Source organism: Galeopterus variegatus, unplaced genomic scaffold, assembly GCF_000696425.1.
Source record: "Galeopterus variegatus unplaced genomic scaffold, G_variegatus-3.0.2 Scaffold3055, whole genome shotgun sequence".
NCBI classification, from domain to species: Eukaryota; Metazoa; Chordata; class Mammalia; order Dermoptera; family Cynocephalidae; genus Galeopterus; species Galeopterus variegatus.
The window spans coordinates 67,426-86,250 of NW_007729166.1; the positions used below are offsets into that span (position 1 = coordinate 67,426).

Sequence of the window (18,825 nt, forward strand, 5' to 3'; positions counted from 1 at the left end):
CCTATGCTCTATTCATTCTGGTCAATGTCATACCAGTAATTAATGCAGTAGTTTGAAAGTCAGTCTTCATGTTCACACATCACTGAAGTGTAATCCTCAAGTCTCAAACAGCAGTGTGCTGTAATAACGTGAGGAAATGGCCAATGTTTGGGGGAGGGGAGCATTATTCTAATTTAAAACAAAACCAAAGAACAACAAAAAAATGAGAATCTTTCCTAAACATCACACACTGCCTCTGGTTGACTCATTTCTTTTATGTTTGATCTGCCTTTTCTCAGATTCCTGTGTTCCACAGCGGATCTGTGTGTCTGCATTTAGAAATGTTTGAGTCTTTTTGTACTTCTGATTTTGGTGCTAGAATGGGTGATAGTTGGTTTGCTGAGCTTTTGTCTAGCAAGTGAGCACTATAGCTTTGAAACAAAATTGTTAGAGGAAAACTATTATCTCCCTCACTCTTAATTTTAGTTTGTATTTGCAAAGTTGGTACAAAAATCTTCGTGGTTATGGGGGAAGGGGATTGTCCTTAGATAATGAACTATAGTTATTCTTCGAAGTAGTTTGCTTTACTGTCTCCTGGAGATAGACTCTAAATCAGCGTTCTCAACAGCAGCACTAGCGACATTTTGGGCTGGACAGTTCTTTGTTGTAGGGGGCTGCCCTGTGCATCGTAGGGTTTAGCAACATCCCTGGCCTCTACCCTACCCAATAAATGCAGGTAGCTCACCCTCCTTTCCCCCAGTTGTGACCACCCCAAAATGTCTCCAGACGTTGCCAAATGTCCCCTAGGAGGAAAAACCATTCCTGGTTGAAAACCACTACGCTAAATTCTTAAAGTAGACTTACCAGTTTGTTAGCTAACCACAAACAAGCTGCCATACTTGATGTTGTGTTTCTGTGGATCCTTAAGAACTTTTATTTTATTCTGATTGTTAGAATCTGGTTTCCTATACCTGAGCAGTTTGTTGCCATCCAGCCCAGATGGGCTGTGTGGGGATGAACAGAGGTGGCGTGTGTACTGTGTTCCTGGAATCCACGGTAGTTGTTCTCTTCTTGACTCTTCATATTCAACTAATGAACTTTAACAAATGTACTCGAAATCCTAGTTGTGAAATCTAGGCCAAAACACATTTATCTGATAATAGAAAGACCTCCAGGGCCAGCCCGCTGGCGCTCTGCTACAGTGCGCCGCCTGGGAGTGCGGCAGTGCTCCCGCCGAGGGTTTGGATCCCACATACAGACCGGTTCCCGCTCACTGGCTGAGCGAGGTGTGGGCACGACACCGAGGGTTGCGATCCCGTTGCCAGTCCCGGTCTGGTACGGGCGCGACAGTGAGGGTTGCAATCCGTTGCCGGACACGAAAAAAGCCAAAAAAAAAAAATAGACCTCCAGCTTATGACTCCACCTAAGTCTTCTACAGAACAAAGTAGTGATCCGTTGCCGGACACGAAAAAAGCCAAAAAAAAAAAAAAAAATAGACCTCCAGCTTATGACTCCACCTAAGTCTTCTACAGAACAAAGTAGTTTCTCTTGATTTGATTCGATTTGTAAATTAGACATAATTTTGGATATGTTTTAGGTGTCAAATTATGTTCTAGGTGTCAAATTATCATTTTAGTTTTTTAGATTCAGAATTAGGTTTTTTATAGGATTGCTAAGTTTAGCAGATATGTAACTTCAATTTTTGCGGACAATGTGGTGCTGTTTGGATTTAGGAGAGAGGGTGCTTATGTTCACATGTTTAGTTAGAGGAAGAATTGGAATTTGAACCCAAGCTTTCCTGATTGACTCCAGAGCCATGTTCTTTCCCTCTACCAGTGCTTCTCAAAATTTAATGTGCATAGGAATCACCTGAGGATCTTGTTCAAATGAAGATTCTGACTCAGTCAGCTCTTGGTGGGCCTGAAGTTCTTCATTTCTAGCAGTCCCAGGTGATGTCCATGCTGCTGGGCTTTGGATCACACGGTGCTGTGTTCCTAGATTATTAATTTTGCCATAGATAACTCACCTGGAGATTAACTCACAAAATCGGTCATCTATAAGTGAATATTCAAGAGTTGAATTTGTCAGTTTTTTTCCTTCATTTGAAGCTGTGTATTCACTGGTAGGTTTTAAGCTGTGCAGATTCACTGCTAAGAGTTGAGGAGCTGTGTCAGCTGAACTGGCAGACTTACGGCTCTGTACTGAGCGAGTGGCAGTCCTGTGAGCAGAGTAAAATGAATGACCTGGGCAGTTTGTTGGGGAGTCCGAGGGACCAGCTGCTGTACAGTACACCCTGGTTCCTGAGGCAGACTGTATTTTGTATTTTAATGTCTCTGGAATTGGGATGCCATTACAATAGATGGCATTTTATGTTGCTGAGCTTGCCGTTTGGCTCCTACCTCTTCTGGCCACCCTCCTACTCCATGGGGAACAGAGTCCAGTAGCCGCTAAGGTGAGTATTTGGCATCCCTGTCCTTGCCACTCTTTTTCCTGACACAGGTCACAGTTCCTTTGTCTTCTCGCTGCTGAATCTGAGTTAGGAGTCCCTACACTACAAACTGATCCAACATACTGCAGGGAAGATGGAATTCTATGTCCGTTGTTTGGCTCTGACATCTGTTGTCTATAGTAGCATATCTGTCACAGATCACTCTTTGTCTTGGGTTGGGCCAGAGCTCCTCTGGGGCTGAGGTGAAGTCTAAAAAAAGGCTCTTTAATAAAGTCAACATTCTGAGTGATCAGCTATTTCACATGCTTCCTTCATTGGCAGTTTTTTTTTTTTACCTTTATGGAACACAAATTATTAATGCATTTTCCATGGTGGTTTTGGTCTGAAGAAATTTATAAAGTTAACATAAGTTTAGCAGAACAAGGACTGGATTTGGAGTCAGCAGGCATGAGTTCTACACAGTTCTGGCTCTCTCAGCTTGCCAGTTGTGTGATGCAGTTTTTCTCTCCAGGGTGAGAATGATTTTGGCAGAAGAGTGGAGGAAGAGAGGTATTTTAAGCTGAAGGGACAGTGGATGACGTCATGGGAGTGTCTTTGAAACCATTCATGCACTTTAAGGGCTTAGACACAGTGAATTCATCATGCCAGGGAGAGGGATTGTCCTCCGGACAAGTGAGATGGTCTGTTGAAAGTAGTATGACCCTTCCTGGATTTCTAAAAAGATTATTCCTCATGAGATTCTCTTTGTTTTTGGTTTTTGAGAATACAATAATGGTTCTTCGTTAGGTAGATAAAGATACTAGAAAATTAAAAGGAGCTGTCGAAGTACTGACTGTGGGCATTTATTTGAGTTTTATGAGGCAAGGTGAGTAACAGAACTGCCACCTACATTATAGGTGAACTATACTTACCTGAGATATGGTTAAATGAAAAAAATTGTTACAATGTAGTTCTCCTGTTTGAGGCATTGATTTTTGTTTTATGAGGAGAATACTGCTTTGGATATATGGATCACTTTGGATAGATGTCTTGATCTGGTATTTGCTAAAGACTCAGAAGCAGTTAGTCTTACTGAATAGTTATACCTTGAAAAGGAAGGAAAGCTTTTCTTCATGTAGGTAGGAATTATAAAGGTGAAGTAATTAACCTCAGCAGGATAGTCTATGCTTTGTTGTTGTTGGGTTTTTTTTGGTTTATATTTCCAAAAAGGCCTTAAAACTGGTGGTCAGAAGTGACATAGATGCAAGGGATATCTGAGCTTGGTTTAAAATTGATGAGCAAGCTGGGATTTCAGAGCTAGGGGTGGGAATCTCAGTTCTACTCCGCCACCTTGTGTTCTTTGGGAAAGTCATTCTTAATTTCCCTAGACTGTGTTTATTCCATATGTAAAGTATTCCTCAGCTTTAGCTTGTTTCACAAGAAAATTAGTTAATGAATGAATAAAGCTTAAAACGTGAAATCAACATTTGTTGAAATAATAAAGCAGTTTTTTACTTCTGAATGGCATATGCTAGATTTTGCAGGTGGTAGGTAATCAGGCAAAATTATTCAGTAAATTTAGCCATAGTCTCCTTTGACCTAAAGACAGTTTTGATCTTGCATTCTGTAATGCAGCATTGAGTTTTAGTGTCTTCTTTCCTCATTGCAGGTGGTCCGTACTGAGAAGAACAGTCTGAACAATCGATTCCTGCCCTGGAATGAAATTGAGACTGAGGCCATCCTGTCTATTGATGACGATGCTCACCTCCGCCACGATGAAATCATGTTTGGGTTTCGGTGAGAGACTGCTTTTCAGTCAGGAAACACTTTAGTTTGCAAGTGACAGAAAACCAACTCAGGCCTGGATCAGGAAGCAAAATGAATTTCATGGCTGATAGTAACTGAGAAGCCATCAGAGGCAGTAAGGGCTGATGTAGGCTGCAGTTGGATCCAGGGTCTTCGTGTCGGGGGCACCATTTCATTATCTCTAGGTTCTGCTCTGCTCTTACATAGGCTCTTCTTCCTAGGCCAGGGAGATGGAATTCTTGGATGGGCTAGACCAGGGTTACTGCCTGCTCCTGGAGCTGCGAGTATGTCATCCTTAAACCCAGACCATGTGGGCTGAGGGTGGAGGCAAGGGGTTGTTTTCTAGAGGAAACTTGAAGGTTTTGTTGTTAGAGGAATGGGAAATAACTCGTAAGCAGATAGAAGTAACACATTGCTATGTGTTGGAGCAGTGGAATAGTTGCAGAATCCTGGGCCCAGAAAGATTTGGGGGAATATGGGGTTGGAAGCAAAGATCCAAGAGGAAAGAGAGGAGGGAGGAGGAGGAGATGATGGTGATTATGATGATGATGATGATGATGATGATGCTTAACCTTTGTTGAACACACACCGTGTGCCAGGGACTAGCTGAGCACCTGCCTGATTTATCTCATTAATCCTCCCGAAACTTGATAATGTGAGAAGTAAAGGCCCCAGAGAGCAAAGCTATGAAGCTGGAGAGTAAGTGGCAGACAGAGCTGGGGTTCAAACGCAGGTTTGTCTGACTCCAGAACTTCTATGCAGCCACTCAGCTGTGCCGCTGTCCTGAACCTCAGTAGCTGCTGTCAGGGCTTGAGCAACCCACTCGAGGGTACATTACAGATACAAGAATGGAGTGGGTTAGGGCTGCTCAGAGTGTGTCATGAACTGGCATGTTGGTCCAGGGACAGTTCATTACCTGTCCATAGTGAGGTAAGTACAAAAATCGAGGGTAAGCGTTTAGAAACTTCTAAAGCAATTAGACATTTGCTATGACATCCAAGTGTGTGATCATTTTCCTTGCAATTCATTTTTTTTTGTAATGTATTTTGAATATAATTCACGTATCATACAATTTACTCATTTAGGTATGTATACAATTCAGTGGTTTTTAGTATATTCAGAGTTATGCAACCATCACTACAGGTAATCCTAGAAATTTTCATCACCACCAAAGGAAACCCCATACCCATTAGCAGTCACTCACCATTTCCCTCCAGCCCCTCTAAGTCCTAGGCAACCAGTAACCTTTGTGTCTCTATAGACTTGCCTGTTCTGGACATTTTATATAAATGGAACTATACAATATGTGGCCTTTTGTGACCGGCTTCTTTCACTTAACAGTGTTTTCAAGGTTCATCTACCTTGTAGCATGTACCAGTATTTTATTCCTTGTGTACGGATATACCACATTTAGATTACTCATTCGTCCATTGGTGGACATTTGGGTTGCTTCTACTTCTTGGCTATTACGAATAATGCTGCCATGAATATTCATATGCAAGTTTATGTATGAACATTTCATTTCTTTTGGGTTTATAGCTAGGACTAGACTGGCTGGATCATATGGCAATTCTGTGTTTAACATTTTGGAGACCTGCCAGACTGTTTTCCAGAGCAGCTGCCCCATTTCACATTCCCACCAGCAGTGTATGAAAGTTTCAGTTTCTCCACACCCTCATCAACACTTAAGTTCTCTTTTTTTAAAAAACACTTATAGCCATCCTAGTCAGTGTGAAGTGGTAGCTAATTATAGTTTTGATTTGCATGTCTCTGATGACTAATGATGTTGGCATCTTTCATGTGCTTATTGACCAATTGGCCATTTTTATATCTTTTTTGAAGAAATTCAGATCCTTTGCCCAGTTTGGTTTGGGTTGTTCATTTTTTATTTCTGAGTTGTAAGAGTCCTTTGCATATTGTAGATACAAGTCCCTTATCAGAGATATGAGTTGCAGATATTTTTTCCCACTCTGTGGGTTGTCTGTATTTTCTTGAGATATCCTTTGAAGGACAAAGTTTTAAATTCTGACGAAGTCCAGTTCATCTATGTTTTCTATGGTTGCTTGTGCTTTTGGTGTCACATTTAAGAAACGATGCAGTTCATTTTTATTGCATTTTACAAAAGTATCATTCCACAATAAATTTAGGGGGAAATTAGTTCTTTGCTAAGATAGTTTGAGAAGCACTGTAATAGATTTCTGTGGAGGTCTTGTTTGGATAAAGTTTGGATCCAGGATGGAGCGCTCTTCCCTGTACCCGTATTCCATTCACTGAATGCCTGACCTGCCTTGCCCAGCCCTTTGGCTTCAGTTTATCAGTGTGGATGTGCAGTAGACCTCTGGCTCCCGCTGGCTTCGGTTTGTGAGTGCAGATGTGCAGATGAAAGGAGCAGCAGTTTTATTGCTGTATCCATCTTAAATCTATAAAGAATGATTTGACACATTTCTGATAAATTAGAACATCTGTTCTTCTCCCCCCGCCAGGCTCCTCCTATTCCTTTGACTTCCTCCTAGGATATTATTGAAGCAAGTCTGTTGTTAGCGATGATTAAAAAAAAATCGTCCTAAACCAGGGTATTTTGTTTGTTACATGAAAATAAACAGCCAGCTGTCTGCTTGTTTTTATGAAAGGAAGGAAGCCATGTCATGACCAGGAGTGGTCTTTGCCCTTGCAGGTGTTGTTATTGATGGTAGGGAAGGGAGGGTATATTTCTGACACAGCATGACATGGTTTAGAGCATACCGAAGGACTAGGAGCCACGATCAGAGTCATGGGGTGTTAACAGGAGATCCCAAGAATGATTTAGTCCCAGCTTTGATAAGGAGTCCCAGCTTTGATGAGTTTGAGGCTTATTAAGACAGCTGGCATTTGCTGTCTTTTGTGGTCCCAATTTAGAAAGACTTTTGACCTTTTCCATGCCATTTCTCAACAGATTTCCAGGTGGTGAGAGAATAACAGGGAGCCTTTTAATGTGTCTCATAACATTCGTTCGAAATTCGAGGTTTAGCCTCCAGTAATGGAACTGGTGAATTATCTCTGGCTGTGTATGTCCTCACCTCTTCTCACCCCGACTGCTTTCTCATTTGTATGGGCATACTTTGATCTTTAAAAGCTTTCTCTTATTAATCTCCCCTATTTGCTATTTCACCTGAATGGGAATGAAACAGACCCAAGTTCAAAAGGAAAGGGTGAGTATAAGAATTCTTCCCTCTGGCAAAGGTAAATCTTGACTAACTTCAACTTATGGAGCCAAGAAAAAGGCAGACATATTCTTAAGGGATAGATAAAAGAACACCCAAAAGAATTGAAAACACACGTCCACACAAAAAGCAGTTTATGAATGATCACAGCAGCATTATGTATAATAGTCGGAAGTGTAAACAGCACAAAAGGATAAATATTGTGTGATTCCACTTATAAGAGGTCCCAGAGGAGTCAAGTTCATAGAGACAGAAAGTAGAAGGGTGGGTGCCAGAGGCTGGAGAAGGTAGGAGTGGGGAACTAATGTTTAATGGGTGTAGGCTTTCGTTTTGGGAAGATGAAAAAGTTCTAGAGATGATGATGGTGATGGTTGCACAACAGTGTGAAGGTAACTAATACCTCTGAACTGTATACACTTAAAAATGGTTAAAATGCTAAATTTTGCCACAATAAAAAAATCAGTAGTCTAAAAAAAGCCCACCTAGAAGGCTGTTTTATTGGGATAAAGGTTGTGATTTGGCAGTAAATCTCCTGAAGCTCTTGCACAGGCCTGTGTGTTCTGTGGAGCTTAAGTGCTTCCAGCTCTGCAGTTTCAGCCTGTGAAACTGGGGTGCCCACTTAATTTGTTCTGCTTGACCTATAAATTTGGAAGTGATATAAAAGTTTACCCCAAAACATACTGAATTCTGAATTTATTTCTTGCATTTAGCGAAACCTTTCATTTGTGTGGTTTTGTAGACCTCTTCTTCTCTCTTCTCATGATACTGCTTTTTCCTTGAGCTCTGCTCAAATTAGGAATTAACACTGATGCACTTCACCCCAGGCAGTAGTCTCCTATGGTCAGACTTGTGGTCACTCGACTTTTTTATTGTGTACTCTTTCAGTACACAAGTATTGCAAAAGTTAAGTATGCAATATACATAAATTACATACATGTCCTACTGAACTAATATATTATGCTCATTGAAAACAAAACTTTTGCTGGCCAGTTAGCTCACCTGGTTAGAATGTAGTATTGGTAACACTAAGGTCAAAGGTTTGGATCCCCATACCAGCCAGCTGCCAAAAAAAAGAGAGAGAAACTTTTTTTTTTAGAAATTAAATAAGATGAAAAATAGAGATTGATATCTTCTTCTTGCTTCTTAGTAGATTTTTGTCCATAAACCATTCTGGAGACCCCTGTCCATGTTATATCAGCTTCTTCTTTCTGTAGGGGCTGGAGAGATGCTGGCTGCCAGAATAGAGGGCAAATAAGCAGGTGCTTATTAAGGCAGCTACATATGATACTGTTTATTTGTTTTTATCCTATTTGGCTTGTGATTGATATTGTTATTTGACCAAAAAAAAAAAAAAAGGGAAAAAGTAAATAAAAGCCTAAGAGCCAGAGAGCCTGCTCAGAGGCAAGATTTTTTTTTTTTCCTTTTTGTCTTTTTTTGTGTCCGGCAACGGATCGCAACCCTCAGTGTCGCGCCTGTACCGGACCGGGACCGGCAACGGGATCGCAACCCTCAGTGTTGCACCCGCACCTCGCTCAACCACTGAGTGGGAACCGTTCTGTATGTGGGATCCGAACCCTCGGCGGGAGTGCCACCGCGTTCCCAAGCGGCGCACTGTAGCAGTGCGCCACCGGGCTGGCCCTCAGAGGCAAGATTTTTAAGTGTTGCTGCTCATCTCAGAGCTCTGTACTCAGGTGTATGCATGCACTTCTGTTTTTGAGGGTGTGGAGAGAATCACGGGACCGCATCGTGGGCTTTCCTGGCCGTTACCATGCATGGGATGTCCCTCATCAGTCCTGGCTCTACAACTCCAACTACTCCTGCGAACTGTCCATGGTGCTGACAGGTGCTGCCTTCTTTCACAAGGTAAGAAAAGGCTGCTAAGAGTGGCATCAGCTTAGTAAGAGTTGAGCCTTTGCACGGTAGTGAAATGCTGCCCTCAGGTTAGCTTTCCTAATGCTTCTGTGTCCCTTCCGTGCTAGAGGTAAGCTATTTCTGTTTTTTAAGACAATGATCAAGATGCTTTGAGCAACTCTGGAACAAAAAGGTTGGGAGGGCTGCCTGCACAATTGCATCAAAGCCATTAGGAAAACCTGTTTCTCTTTCTGGGCATCAGCTGTCTCTCTGTAAAACTGAGGGCATTGGCAGACAGACCTCTTAGATACCTTCCAGTTTCAGCATTGCCATCCTGCACATGGCCCAGCCAACACAAGGCTGACCCTGGCCTTTCTCTGACACAGACTGACCTTACTGTTCCGAGCCCCACCACGAGCCTCTGTCTATTGTGGCTCTGTTTGGTTCCTTAGAACTTGTTACTCTCACTGTGTCTCACATCCCAAATTTCACTGAATATCCAAAGTGCACCCCCTCTAGTCATTCCTTCTCTCTGGCACCGTCATCTCTATGTTCTACTTTTTGCTCTTGACCCATCTTTCCTCTGACCTCTTCTGTTGTGTAAAGTAGCCACTGGCCACATATGGTTATTGACTGGTCAGAACTGGGATGAGCTTTAAGTGTAAGAAATACACCAGATTTTGAAAATGCAGCATGAAAGAAAGAAGGTACAATATCTCAATAATTTTTTATAATGTGGTTTTTTTTTTTTTTTTTTGGTGGCTGGCTAATATGGGGATCAGAACCCTTGACCTGGTGTTATAACATTGCATTCAAACCAGCTGAGCTAACTGGCCAGACTTCAGTAATTTTTTGTATAGACTGCATGTTGAGAACAATTATTTTGGATATTCTGGGTTAAGTAAAATATATTAGTTAATGTGACTGTTTCTTTTTACTTTTAAAAAATGTGGCTACTAGAAAATTTAAAATGACATGTGTGGCTTGCGTTACATTTTTGTTGGGTGGTGCTCTGTACCTTCCGTCCTGAGGTCTTCCCCTGTGCTCTGAGATAACCAAGTCACCTCTGCCTCCTCCTTCACAGAACACCTCCTCTGGCTCCTTGACCCAATTGAAACCCGACTTTTCTCTGAGGCCAGTGCTTTTTCTTTGGCCCTTTCCCGTAGACTCTGAGGCTACTTATTTCCCCAGATTTGTACTTTGGAGCAGGGAAGGTGTAGGGAACATTTTCATTGCTTGCCAGTGACTCTTCTGGATGTTTACTTCTTAGCTGTCATGTAAAATCTGTCTCGTTGCTGCCGTCCACCAGCCTCCTAGTTGTTTCCTCACAGTCATCAAGGCTTTGCCTGGCTCCTCACCCTGTCTCCACTCCGTGCCCCCGTTGTTCCAGGTGCTCTCGTCCGCGTGGAAGACCACCCACCACTGTTCCCTATAAATGCCGACGAGCCCCAGAGTAGCCTCTGTTGCCCTTCTTACCTTGTGTTTTGCCTGGGCTTCCTCTGATGCTCCCAAGGCTTGTGGCTTTTCTTAGCACCTACAGGCTGATGATTTCCATGTCTATATTCTAGCCTCTCCTTTCGCTGAGATGTGTAATTTGTGTATTTAATTGTTTTCAGGGCATCTGTCTGTCCCTCAGGTACTTCAGACTGAACTTTTCCCCAGAAAGCTCACTGCCTCTCCCCCAACTCTTTCAAATCTTTTCTCCCTTATGTATTTCATTTCAGATGGTGGCATCTTACAAGTCACCTCAAATAAAACCGTAAAAGTCATCTTATTAGGGACATTTTTTTTTTTTTTTGTCTTTTTCCGTGTCCGGCAACGGATTGCAACCCTCAGTGTCGCCCCCGTACCGGACCAGGACCGGCAACGGGATCGCAGCCCTCGGTGTTGCCCCCGCGCCTCGCTCAGCCAGTGAGCGGGAACCGGTCTGTATGTGGGATCCAAACCCTCGGCGGGAGCACCGCCGTGCTTCCCAAGCGGCGCACTAGCACAGTGCGCCACCGGGCCGGCCCCATATTATTAGGGACATTTTGAAGCAGCCTAAGAAATCATTAAACTTTCAGTTTTCTTTTTCTTTTTAAAACTTAACGTGTGAAGCTGATATACTCATCCCATTCTTGAAATTAGCTCTCGTGCTTATTTTCCAAAATTGATTGGGCTGGAGGTTGCAAGTAGTGTGAGAGGGCTGGGGATCAGACAGCGGCTGGCTGAGAAACCACGTCTAACTAGGAGTCGTCTATTTTCACATTGGCTCATCTCAGCAGGAACTACTGATTTTAGCAGTGTCTACTTATGCTTGAGAGTTCCCTTGTCTTCCGAAAAGTCTGCCTTCTCAAACTCTCCGATTGTTCTTTCAAAAAGTTAATGGTCAGATCCCTTTACTTCCAAGAAATAAATAACTTAATAAAACTTAGTATTTTTTCTGTTTGAAAATCTACATCAGAGGTTATAGACTAGCAGCCTTGAGCCTCACTTGGCATACAGAAATGTTTGTTTGGTCCCCCAGTGTTGTCCTATACATTGCTAAGTTTTAAAAATTAGAAGATTTTACAAAAAGAGCTGGACCACAATAGTAAGGAAGGCTGGGTCCCGCGGGGCTGTGTTCCTGCCTGGCTCAGAGTGGCTATAGCTGCGCGGCCACTCTCCCTGCAGAGGGCATGCATGCGCCCACTTACTCTGAGACTCCCCACTTTTCTTACACCCATTTCTTTTGTGTTTGTTTTTGGCAGCTGGCTGGTGCAGGGATTGAACCCTGGACCTTGTTGTCAGCACCACGCTCTAACCAGCTGAGCTATTAACATAGCCAGCCCTCCTGTGCCCATTTTTTAAAATTCCACTTACTTGCCTTACTTGCTTGGACCTTGAAAGCAATTAAGTTGGTCATCTCTAATCTGTAGCACTCAAGTTTTTTGATAAGTGCCTGTCAGTAAAACTGTTTGAACATGTATCTAACGTATATATGTTTATTTATAAATTATGTGTGTGTGCATACCTTACTAAAAAATATTTTTAAAGTTTGAGATAAAGATGAAATTAAATTTCAAAATAATGTTCTCCCTAAATTCTTAAATTTTAGTGAAAGCAATATGATTGGATACTCTTTATTTTTGAAAATCTTGATTGAATCTTGTGTTATGGCAAGTCAGAGATCGGTTTCTAAATTAAGCATGTTTGATACTTGGTTCAAATTTCTGTCCTTGGAAGAAACACCTCGTCACTGTGCTGAGCTGTGACTCTCATGCTTTTCAGTCTCGTCCACCAATCTGGCAGCGTTTTATTGAAACCAGATCAACAATTTCAATCTTTTATGATGCTGTTCATGTATTTTAGCAAACCAATGGGAAGGTATTTTATGTTTTAGGGTAGGTTCTAAATCCATTGAAACTCTTCATTTAAAAGATTTTTTTAACAGTTTGGAAGGTTTTTCTATGTTTCTAAAATGTGCAGATATGCAAGTTTTTATAGGTTAACATAAATAATTTTTTCAACAAAACCACATAATGGTGAAAATACTTCTAAACATTTGTCTCACGATGCTTTCTCCATGTTTTTTTTTAAAAAGGCTGTTTTTTCTTACTGTTAAAATGTTACCATTTCCTCGAATAAATGGATTGTGTTTAGTTAATAAACATATTCTCATGAGCATACTAATGACAGCCACTGGTCATTTAAAGGGTTAACAAATTTGAATCAACTATTTGTAAAAAAAAAAAGAAAAAATGTAATTCATGTTTTAAGTTTACCAACTCCTATGTACTTTGCTATAAGATAACCAGCAAACTACTCTGTGCCAGAAAAAATGTTATGATCATTCTTTATTTCCCTGCACAGATTGTACTATTAGGGTAACAGAATATGTGAGTCAGTGTAACGGGGCGCCACACCTGTTCAATTGTTTGTCGCCAGCATACTGCCACACATCGTGGTTGACTTGTGCCTATTTTGTAGTATTTGCTGATTTCTGTGGTATGAATATTTTCACCTTGGCTGATTTTGAGTTATCACTACGAGTCACAGAACAACAGCAAAATGTTAATAGATTACAGTAAATATCGTAAGTTAATTAAGAAGTGTTAAGTTCTTAAGTTAATTAAGAAGTGGTAAGTTTTGGGTGTTTATTGTGTTGATTTTTAATATAGCTTATTTGATTTCAAGTTTATGTAATGACATTTTTAATAATGGTTATGTTTAATAACAGGCTCACAGAATTCCTGAAAATTTAGCAATCAGTGTTTGTTAGTAAGTTTAAGCTGGCTTTGGCACACTCTGTGGGTCTTGCAGGACATTTGAAGGACTTTGGTTTTTACTCCAAGTGAGATGGGAAGGCACTGGAGGGTTTGGAGTAAAGGAGTGATGTGATCATTTGGACTTGTTTTAACGTGATCACTCTGCTGTACTGAGTAGAGAATGCAGGGAGGAAGGTCTGGTAGGAGGGAGACTGTTAGGAGACGGCATGAAGAGGCCAGGCAAGAGATGATGGTGATTTGGAGCAGGGAATCACCTACGGCAATAAGCGGTCAGCCTCAAGGATCTGTGAGTGAGGCAGTGAGGGATTGGATGTTCCTGGTTCTGTGATTAACGGAGGTCTGAGAAGATAACAAGGCTTTTTTTCCTCAGTATCCCTACTGCCATTGTCAGAGATAGCATATTGCTCAACTGAACCAGTATCTGACCTATTTTGACAAATCTTTACATTGATTTCAAAATTGCTGAGGTACCAAGGTGATTACATGAAGTTCTGTTTGTGAAAGGGTGTGATCATGGCAATTTGAATGGGATAATTCTTCATTGCAGAAGATCTGCATTGCAGGATGTTTAACATCCCTGGCTCCAACTCCCTTTATGCCAGTAGTGCTTTCCAGTTATTGTTACATCCAAACTCTTCCCCCTTCCAAATAGCCCTTAGATCCATGAATATTTTTGCCAAAAGCCAAAGAACTGTGGCCTCTAACAGAGTATGTGATTCTTTTTCTTCTCCTGATAGTATTATGCCTACCTGTATTCTTATGTGATGCCCCAGGCCATCCGAGACATGGTGGATGAATACATCAACTGTGAGGACATTGCCATGAACTTCCTGGTCTCCCACATCACTCGGAAGCCCCCCATCAAGGTGAGGCCCCACCACCTAGAGGGCTGCTGGTGTGTGCATGCTTCATTCACTTGTCTTACAGTGGCACCATGTATGACTGTGCCGTACCTCATAGTCCTCATCTGTAAAATGGGGTAAGGACACCACCTACCCTGCAGGGCTGTTTGATGGTTAAAGGAGCTGTCAACAAAGGCGCTCATCCCTCCTAAGGTCAATGGATAGAATTCAGAGGGTTTGGAACTTGGGTGGGTAAGATGTTGGATCTTTATTTTTATTAATCTCTAACTGGAATTTAGTGTTTTTTTAAATTATGAAACAGACTACAATTCGTAACAGTATTTGCAGTAACTGGTTTATCACCAATAGAAATCACAGATATTTTCATGTCACATTACATTTGTTGCAGGGTCTTATTGTGTCTGTCACTGCTTTGAAATTATGGTAGTTACTAGCCTTCCCCTAGATTTTGTTATTTAATGCATTATTAAAAGAACACGTATGTTGGGCCAGCCCAGTGGCGCACTGCTATAGTGCGCTGCTTGGGAAGCGCGGTGGCGCTCCTGCCGAGGGTTCGGATCCCACATACAGACCGGCCGCTCACTGGCTGAGCGAGGGGCGGGAGCAACACCGAGGGTTGTGATCCCGTGGCCGGTCCCGGTCCGGTACGGGCGCGAGACTGAGGGGTGCAATCCGTTGCCGGGCACGAAAAAAAACAAAAAAGAAAAAAAAAAAAAAAAAGAACACGTATGTTGGGCCGGCCCAGTGGCGCACTGCTATAGTGCGCTGCTTGGGAAGCGCGGTGGCGCTCCTGCCGAGGGTTCGGATCCCACATACAGACCGGCCGCTCACTGGCTGAGCGAGGGGCGGGAGCAACACCGAGGGTTGTGATCCCGTGGCCGGTCCCGGTCCGGTACGGGCGCGAGACTGAGGGGTGCAATCCGTTGCCGGGCACGAAAAAAGACAAAAAGGAAAAAAAAAAAAAAAAAAAGAACACGTATGTTACTGTATTTTAGTGTAACTTGTTTCCTTTGCAATCTTGTGTATTTTATTTTATGTATTTAAAAACATTGTTCTGAGAAGGAGTTCACAAGCTTCACCGCATTGTCACATTGGTTGGGGTGGTGGTGCCTGTCACACAAAAAATTGAAGAATTCCTGAGTTAATCTGAGGGTACTTCAAAAAGTTCATGGAAAGATTTGTATTTTCTTTTCATTCTATTTTTCCATGAACTTTTTAAAGCACACCCACATACGTAAAACTTTAAAAATAGTGCCTGGCATATAAGTAAGGACTGTACAAGTTATTTGCTCAAAGACAAAAGTACTCTCAGAATTCTAGAAAGTTTTGTTCTGTTTTTGTCTTTGAGTTGCCGAATGGGTTTGGGCTAGAATAAACCAATTTCACTCTCAGTACACAGAAAACTCAGCTATATTACCTCTTCTGCCCTCATTGCAGGCTCAGGCAACCAGTTCAACCAGCTCAGTTAGGTTAGCGTTAGTCCTTAACAGAAGCAGATGTTATTAGGCCTGGTGTGGGCCTTGCCACAAATAATACTACAGAATCTGTCAGTTCAAGTGAATAATATTTATGACTGTGCTTTGTCCATGTCATGGATTTATACCTGATGTCCTTAGAAAAGTCAGCAAACTAATTAAGGTCTTATTTTCATTATTGTCAAAAAGGCATATTTCTTAATTTTATCAAATAATAAATTTACTTACTTGAGTATCATATTGCCCTAATTGTATGCATATTTTGTTCTTCTTACATTTTTTAAAGTAAGTTCTAGACTAAGTATCCACCAGCTTGTACTCATAGTGATAATCAAATCTCATCTTTAGTGGTCAGCAGAGTGGTAACCAAAGGACACTAGTTCTAGGAAACAAAGCATAAAGAGAGAGAGAAATGCACTTGGGGCCTGTGTGTTCATTTATACCCAATCAAACCTTTTCCAAGTATGGCCCATGGTTAGAACCTAACTCTTTAAAAAAAAAAAAAAAGATGTCTGGTAAGGGAATCTCAACCCCTGACTTGGTGTTGTCAGCACCACACTCTCCCAAGTGAGCCTAACTGGCCATCCCTATCCAGGGGTCCAAACCCGTGGCCTTGGTGTTATCAGCACCACACTCTCCCAAGTGAGCCACGGGCTGGCCCTAGAACCTAACTCCTGGTTACCCTATAGTTTCTTCTGTTGCTGAGACTTCTGCTAACGCCTCACAAAGGAAGAATAATTAGCAAAATAACACATCAAATTGTTTGATTTTTTAAAACTGTGAATAATAGTCATAACTATTTATATCAAAATAATGTGTTTTCCAGGTACAGTGGCAGATCTCTAATATTAAATCATGAAAAGCACCCTTCTTTGTAAACTTTAAAGAGGCAAAGTTCTTAGAAAGAAATTAATGATTGGTACAATTTTCTATTCTTTATTCCTTCTATGGGGCTGGAGACTAAATGTCTGCCTCTATTTATGCCTCCCTAGCAGATCAGAAGACATTGTCCATGGAAGTGGAACGTATCCGTGTGATTAGGTACCTGATAATAGCATCAGTCATCTGAGCACTCACAGACGTGATGAGTTTTTCATCTTCATTAAAACACGTTTGTCTACTATATTATTAGGCCAATGTTTCATTAGCTAAACCATCTCTTCAGTATAGAGACTTAGGTGGAAATAATTTGTACATGGTGTACATGATTCTCACTAAGCGAAAACTTCAAAAATAAGCATTGTATGTGAATTTTATCTTACTGGAAGATAAGGAGAGTTCAGTTCAGGATTGGGATTACTTTTTTAAATCAAAGGCTCAATAAAGAATGTTTTCAAATTCTAAGTTAATTTCTTCAAATTCTGAGTCTAATTACCTCATAGTAAAGAACCAGTTTGATAAATATTTTATTGATTTACTTAATAGTATTGGGTATGCGTGCAATTTTATGTTCAGAAATAGTGATTTTTTTTTGCTTTAAAAACCTCAAATTTTCACTAACTGTTCTCTTGTTGGAATTGGGAAGGTTTGACTGCTTCTGTAATTAGATGTGTTCTTTCAGTGATGGTAATATCTTTTTTTTTTTTTTCCTTTTTATCTTTTTTCGTGACCGGCAACGGATTGCAACCCTCAGTGTCACGCCCGTACCGGACCAGGACCGGCAACGGGATCGCAACCCTCGGTGTTGCGCCCGCACCTCGCTCAGCCAGTGAGCGGCCGGTCTGTATGTGGGATCCGAACCCTTGGCGGGAGCGCTGCCACACTCCCAAGCGGCGCACTGTAGCAGTGCGCCACTGGGCTGGCCCTGTGATGGTAATATCTTAACAATATCGACTAAAGAACAGGGATTTAATGTCATTTTATTGCTTTGAATAATGCACTATTTTTACAAGAGGAAAAAGACGTAGCATGTAAATAGGCTTCATTTAGAATAAAGGGTTAAAAACTCACCTAGCGTTGAGAAGACAGCTGGCTTAGGTAATAGAGAAGCCGAGACAGAAACTTAAGTAAACGTCTTAGTTCTCTGTGGTAACACAGGATCTCAGCATCTATTAAGGGTTTCTTTATCGTTAACTCAGCATAACATTAGTATTTCTGTTAGATTAAGTTATCCAGAATGTTCCCGTGTAAAATATAATCCACAGTATTCGTTAAGTAAATGTTTAAACTTCAGTTTATATTGTAGTTGTTACTTGATTCTTTTTAATTTTTTTGGTATGTTTTATTATATAATACAGAATATATTGGAGATGCAGTCTCAGAATTTTTTTACTGATGGGTTATGTGATTAAAAACATTTGGAAACCATTGCTTCAGTGAAAACAATAGTTACAACTTTTTATGACAAATGGAGTAATTTGCAGGTTAAGGGGCTTTTCTCCTGAGGTTGTATTCTGCCATCTGCTGTGAGAAGGAGGGTTTTTAGGAACATTGAGAACACAGTGGAATACTGGACAGAGACACCTGATAGACTCCTCTCTAGATTCCTGACACCCACCTCCTGCTTCTGTAAGAACAGGTGGGAAGGGCAGTAGTAACTCACTGTTGACTGTGAACCTGAGGGGAGCTGCCAGGAGTGAGAGGGAGAAGTGAGGAGACTGGGAGGACCCTGTGAGGGACCTGTGGAAGTCACGACCCCCACAGTCCCCGTTCTGAGGTGAGCCGCCCTTGGAGCGGTGGCCTGCACTTCCTCTCAGTTGCGCTCTGGAGGCCTGGGCTCTGATGGCTGGTGTTGGCTACATGCTGTGACTACTGTTCAACTGTAAATTATAGCATGGGCCTTTTAATTAAACTTTTTTCTTAGTATATAATAGTAGTAACAATCATTTAAAAATTATTTGGGAAAAGACAGACATTTGGAAAGAGATAAAAGTTATCCAAACCTTCTGGCCGCGTTGTTTTGGTTCTCTGTTTCCCTGTCTGCGGTGGTGACTTTTTTTTTTTTTTTTTTTTTTTTTTTTTTTTTTTTTTTTTTTT

The 18,825-nt window shown here is 41.5% G+C and overlaps 1 protein-coding gene across 2 annotated transcripts in view; it reads left to right on the plus strand.

Annotated features, from left to right (window-relative positions):
• EXTL3 (exostosin-like glycosyltransferase 3) overlaps positions 1–18,825 on the plus strand; it is a 65,029-nt gene that overhangs the window by 36,973 nt on the left and 9,231 nt on the right. For both annotated transcript variants that reach the window (XM_008583825.1, XM_008583826.1), the window contains exons 4-6: positions 4,077–4,204; positions 9,132–9,276; positions 14,249–14,377. In XM_008583825.1, coding sequence (XP_008582047.1) covers positions 4,077–4,204; positions 9,132–9,276; positions 14,249–14,377 — 402 coding nt within the window. The remainder of the gene's footprint in view (positions 1–4,076; positions 4,205–9,131; positions 9,277–14,248; positions 14,378–18,825) is intronic.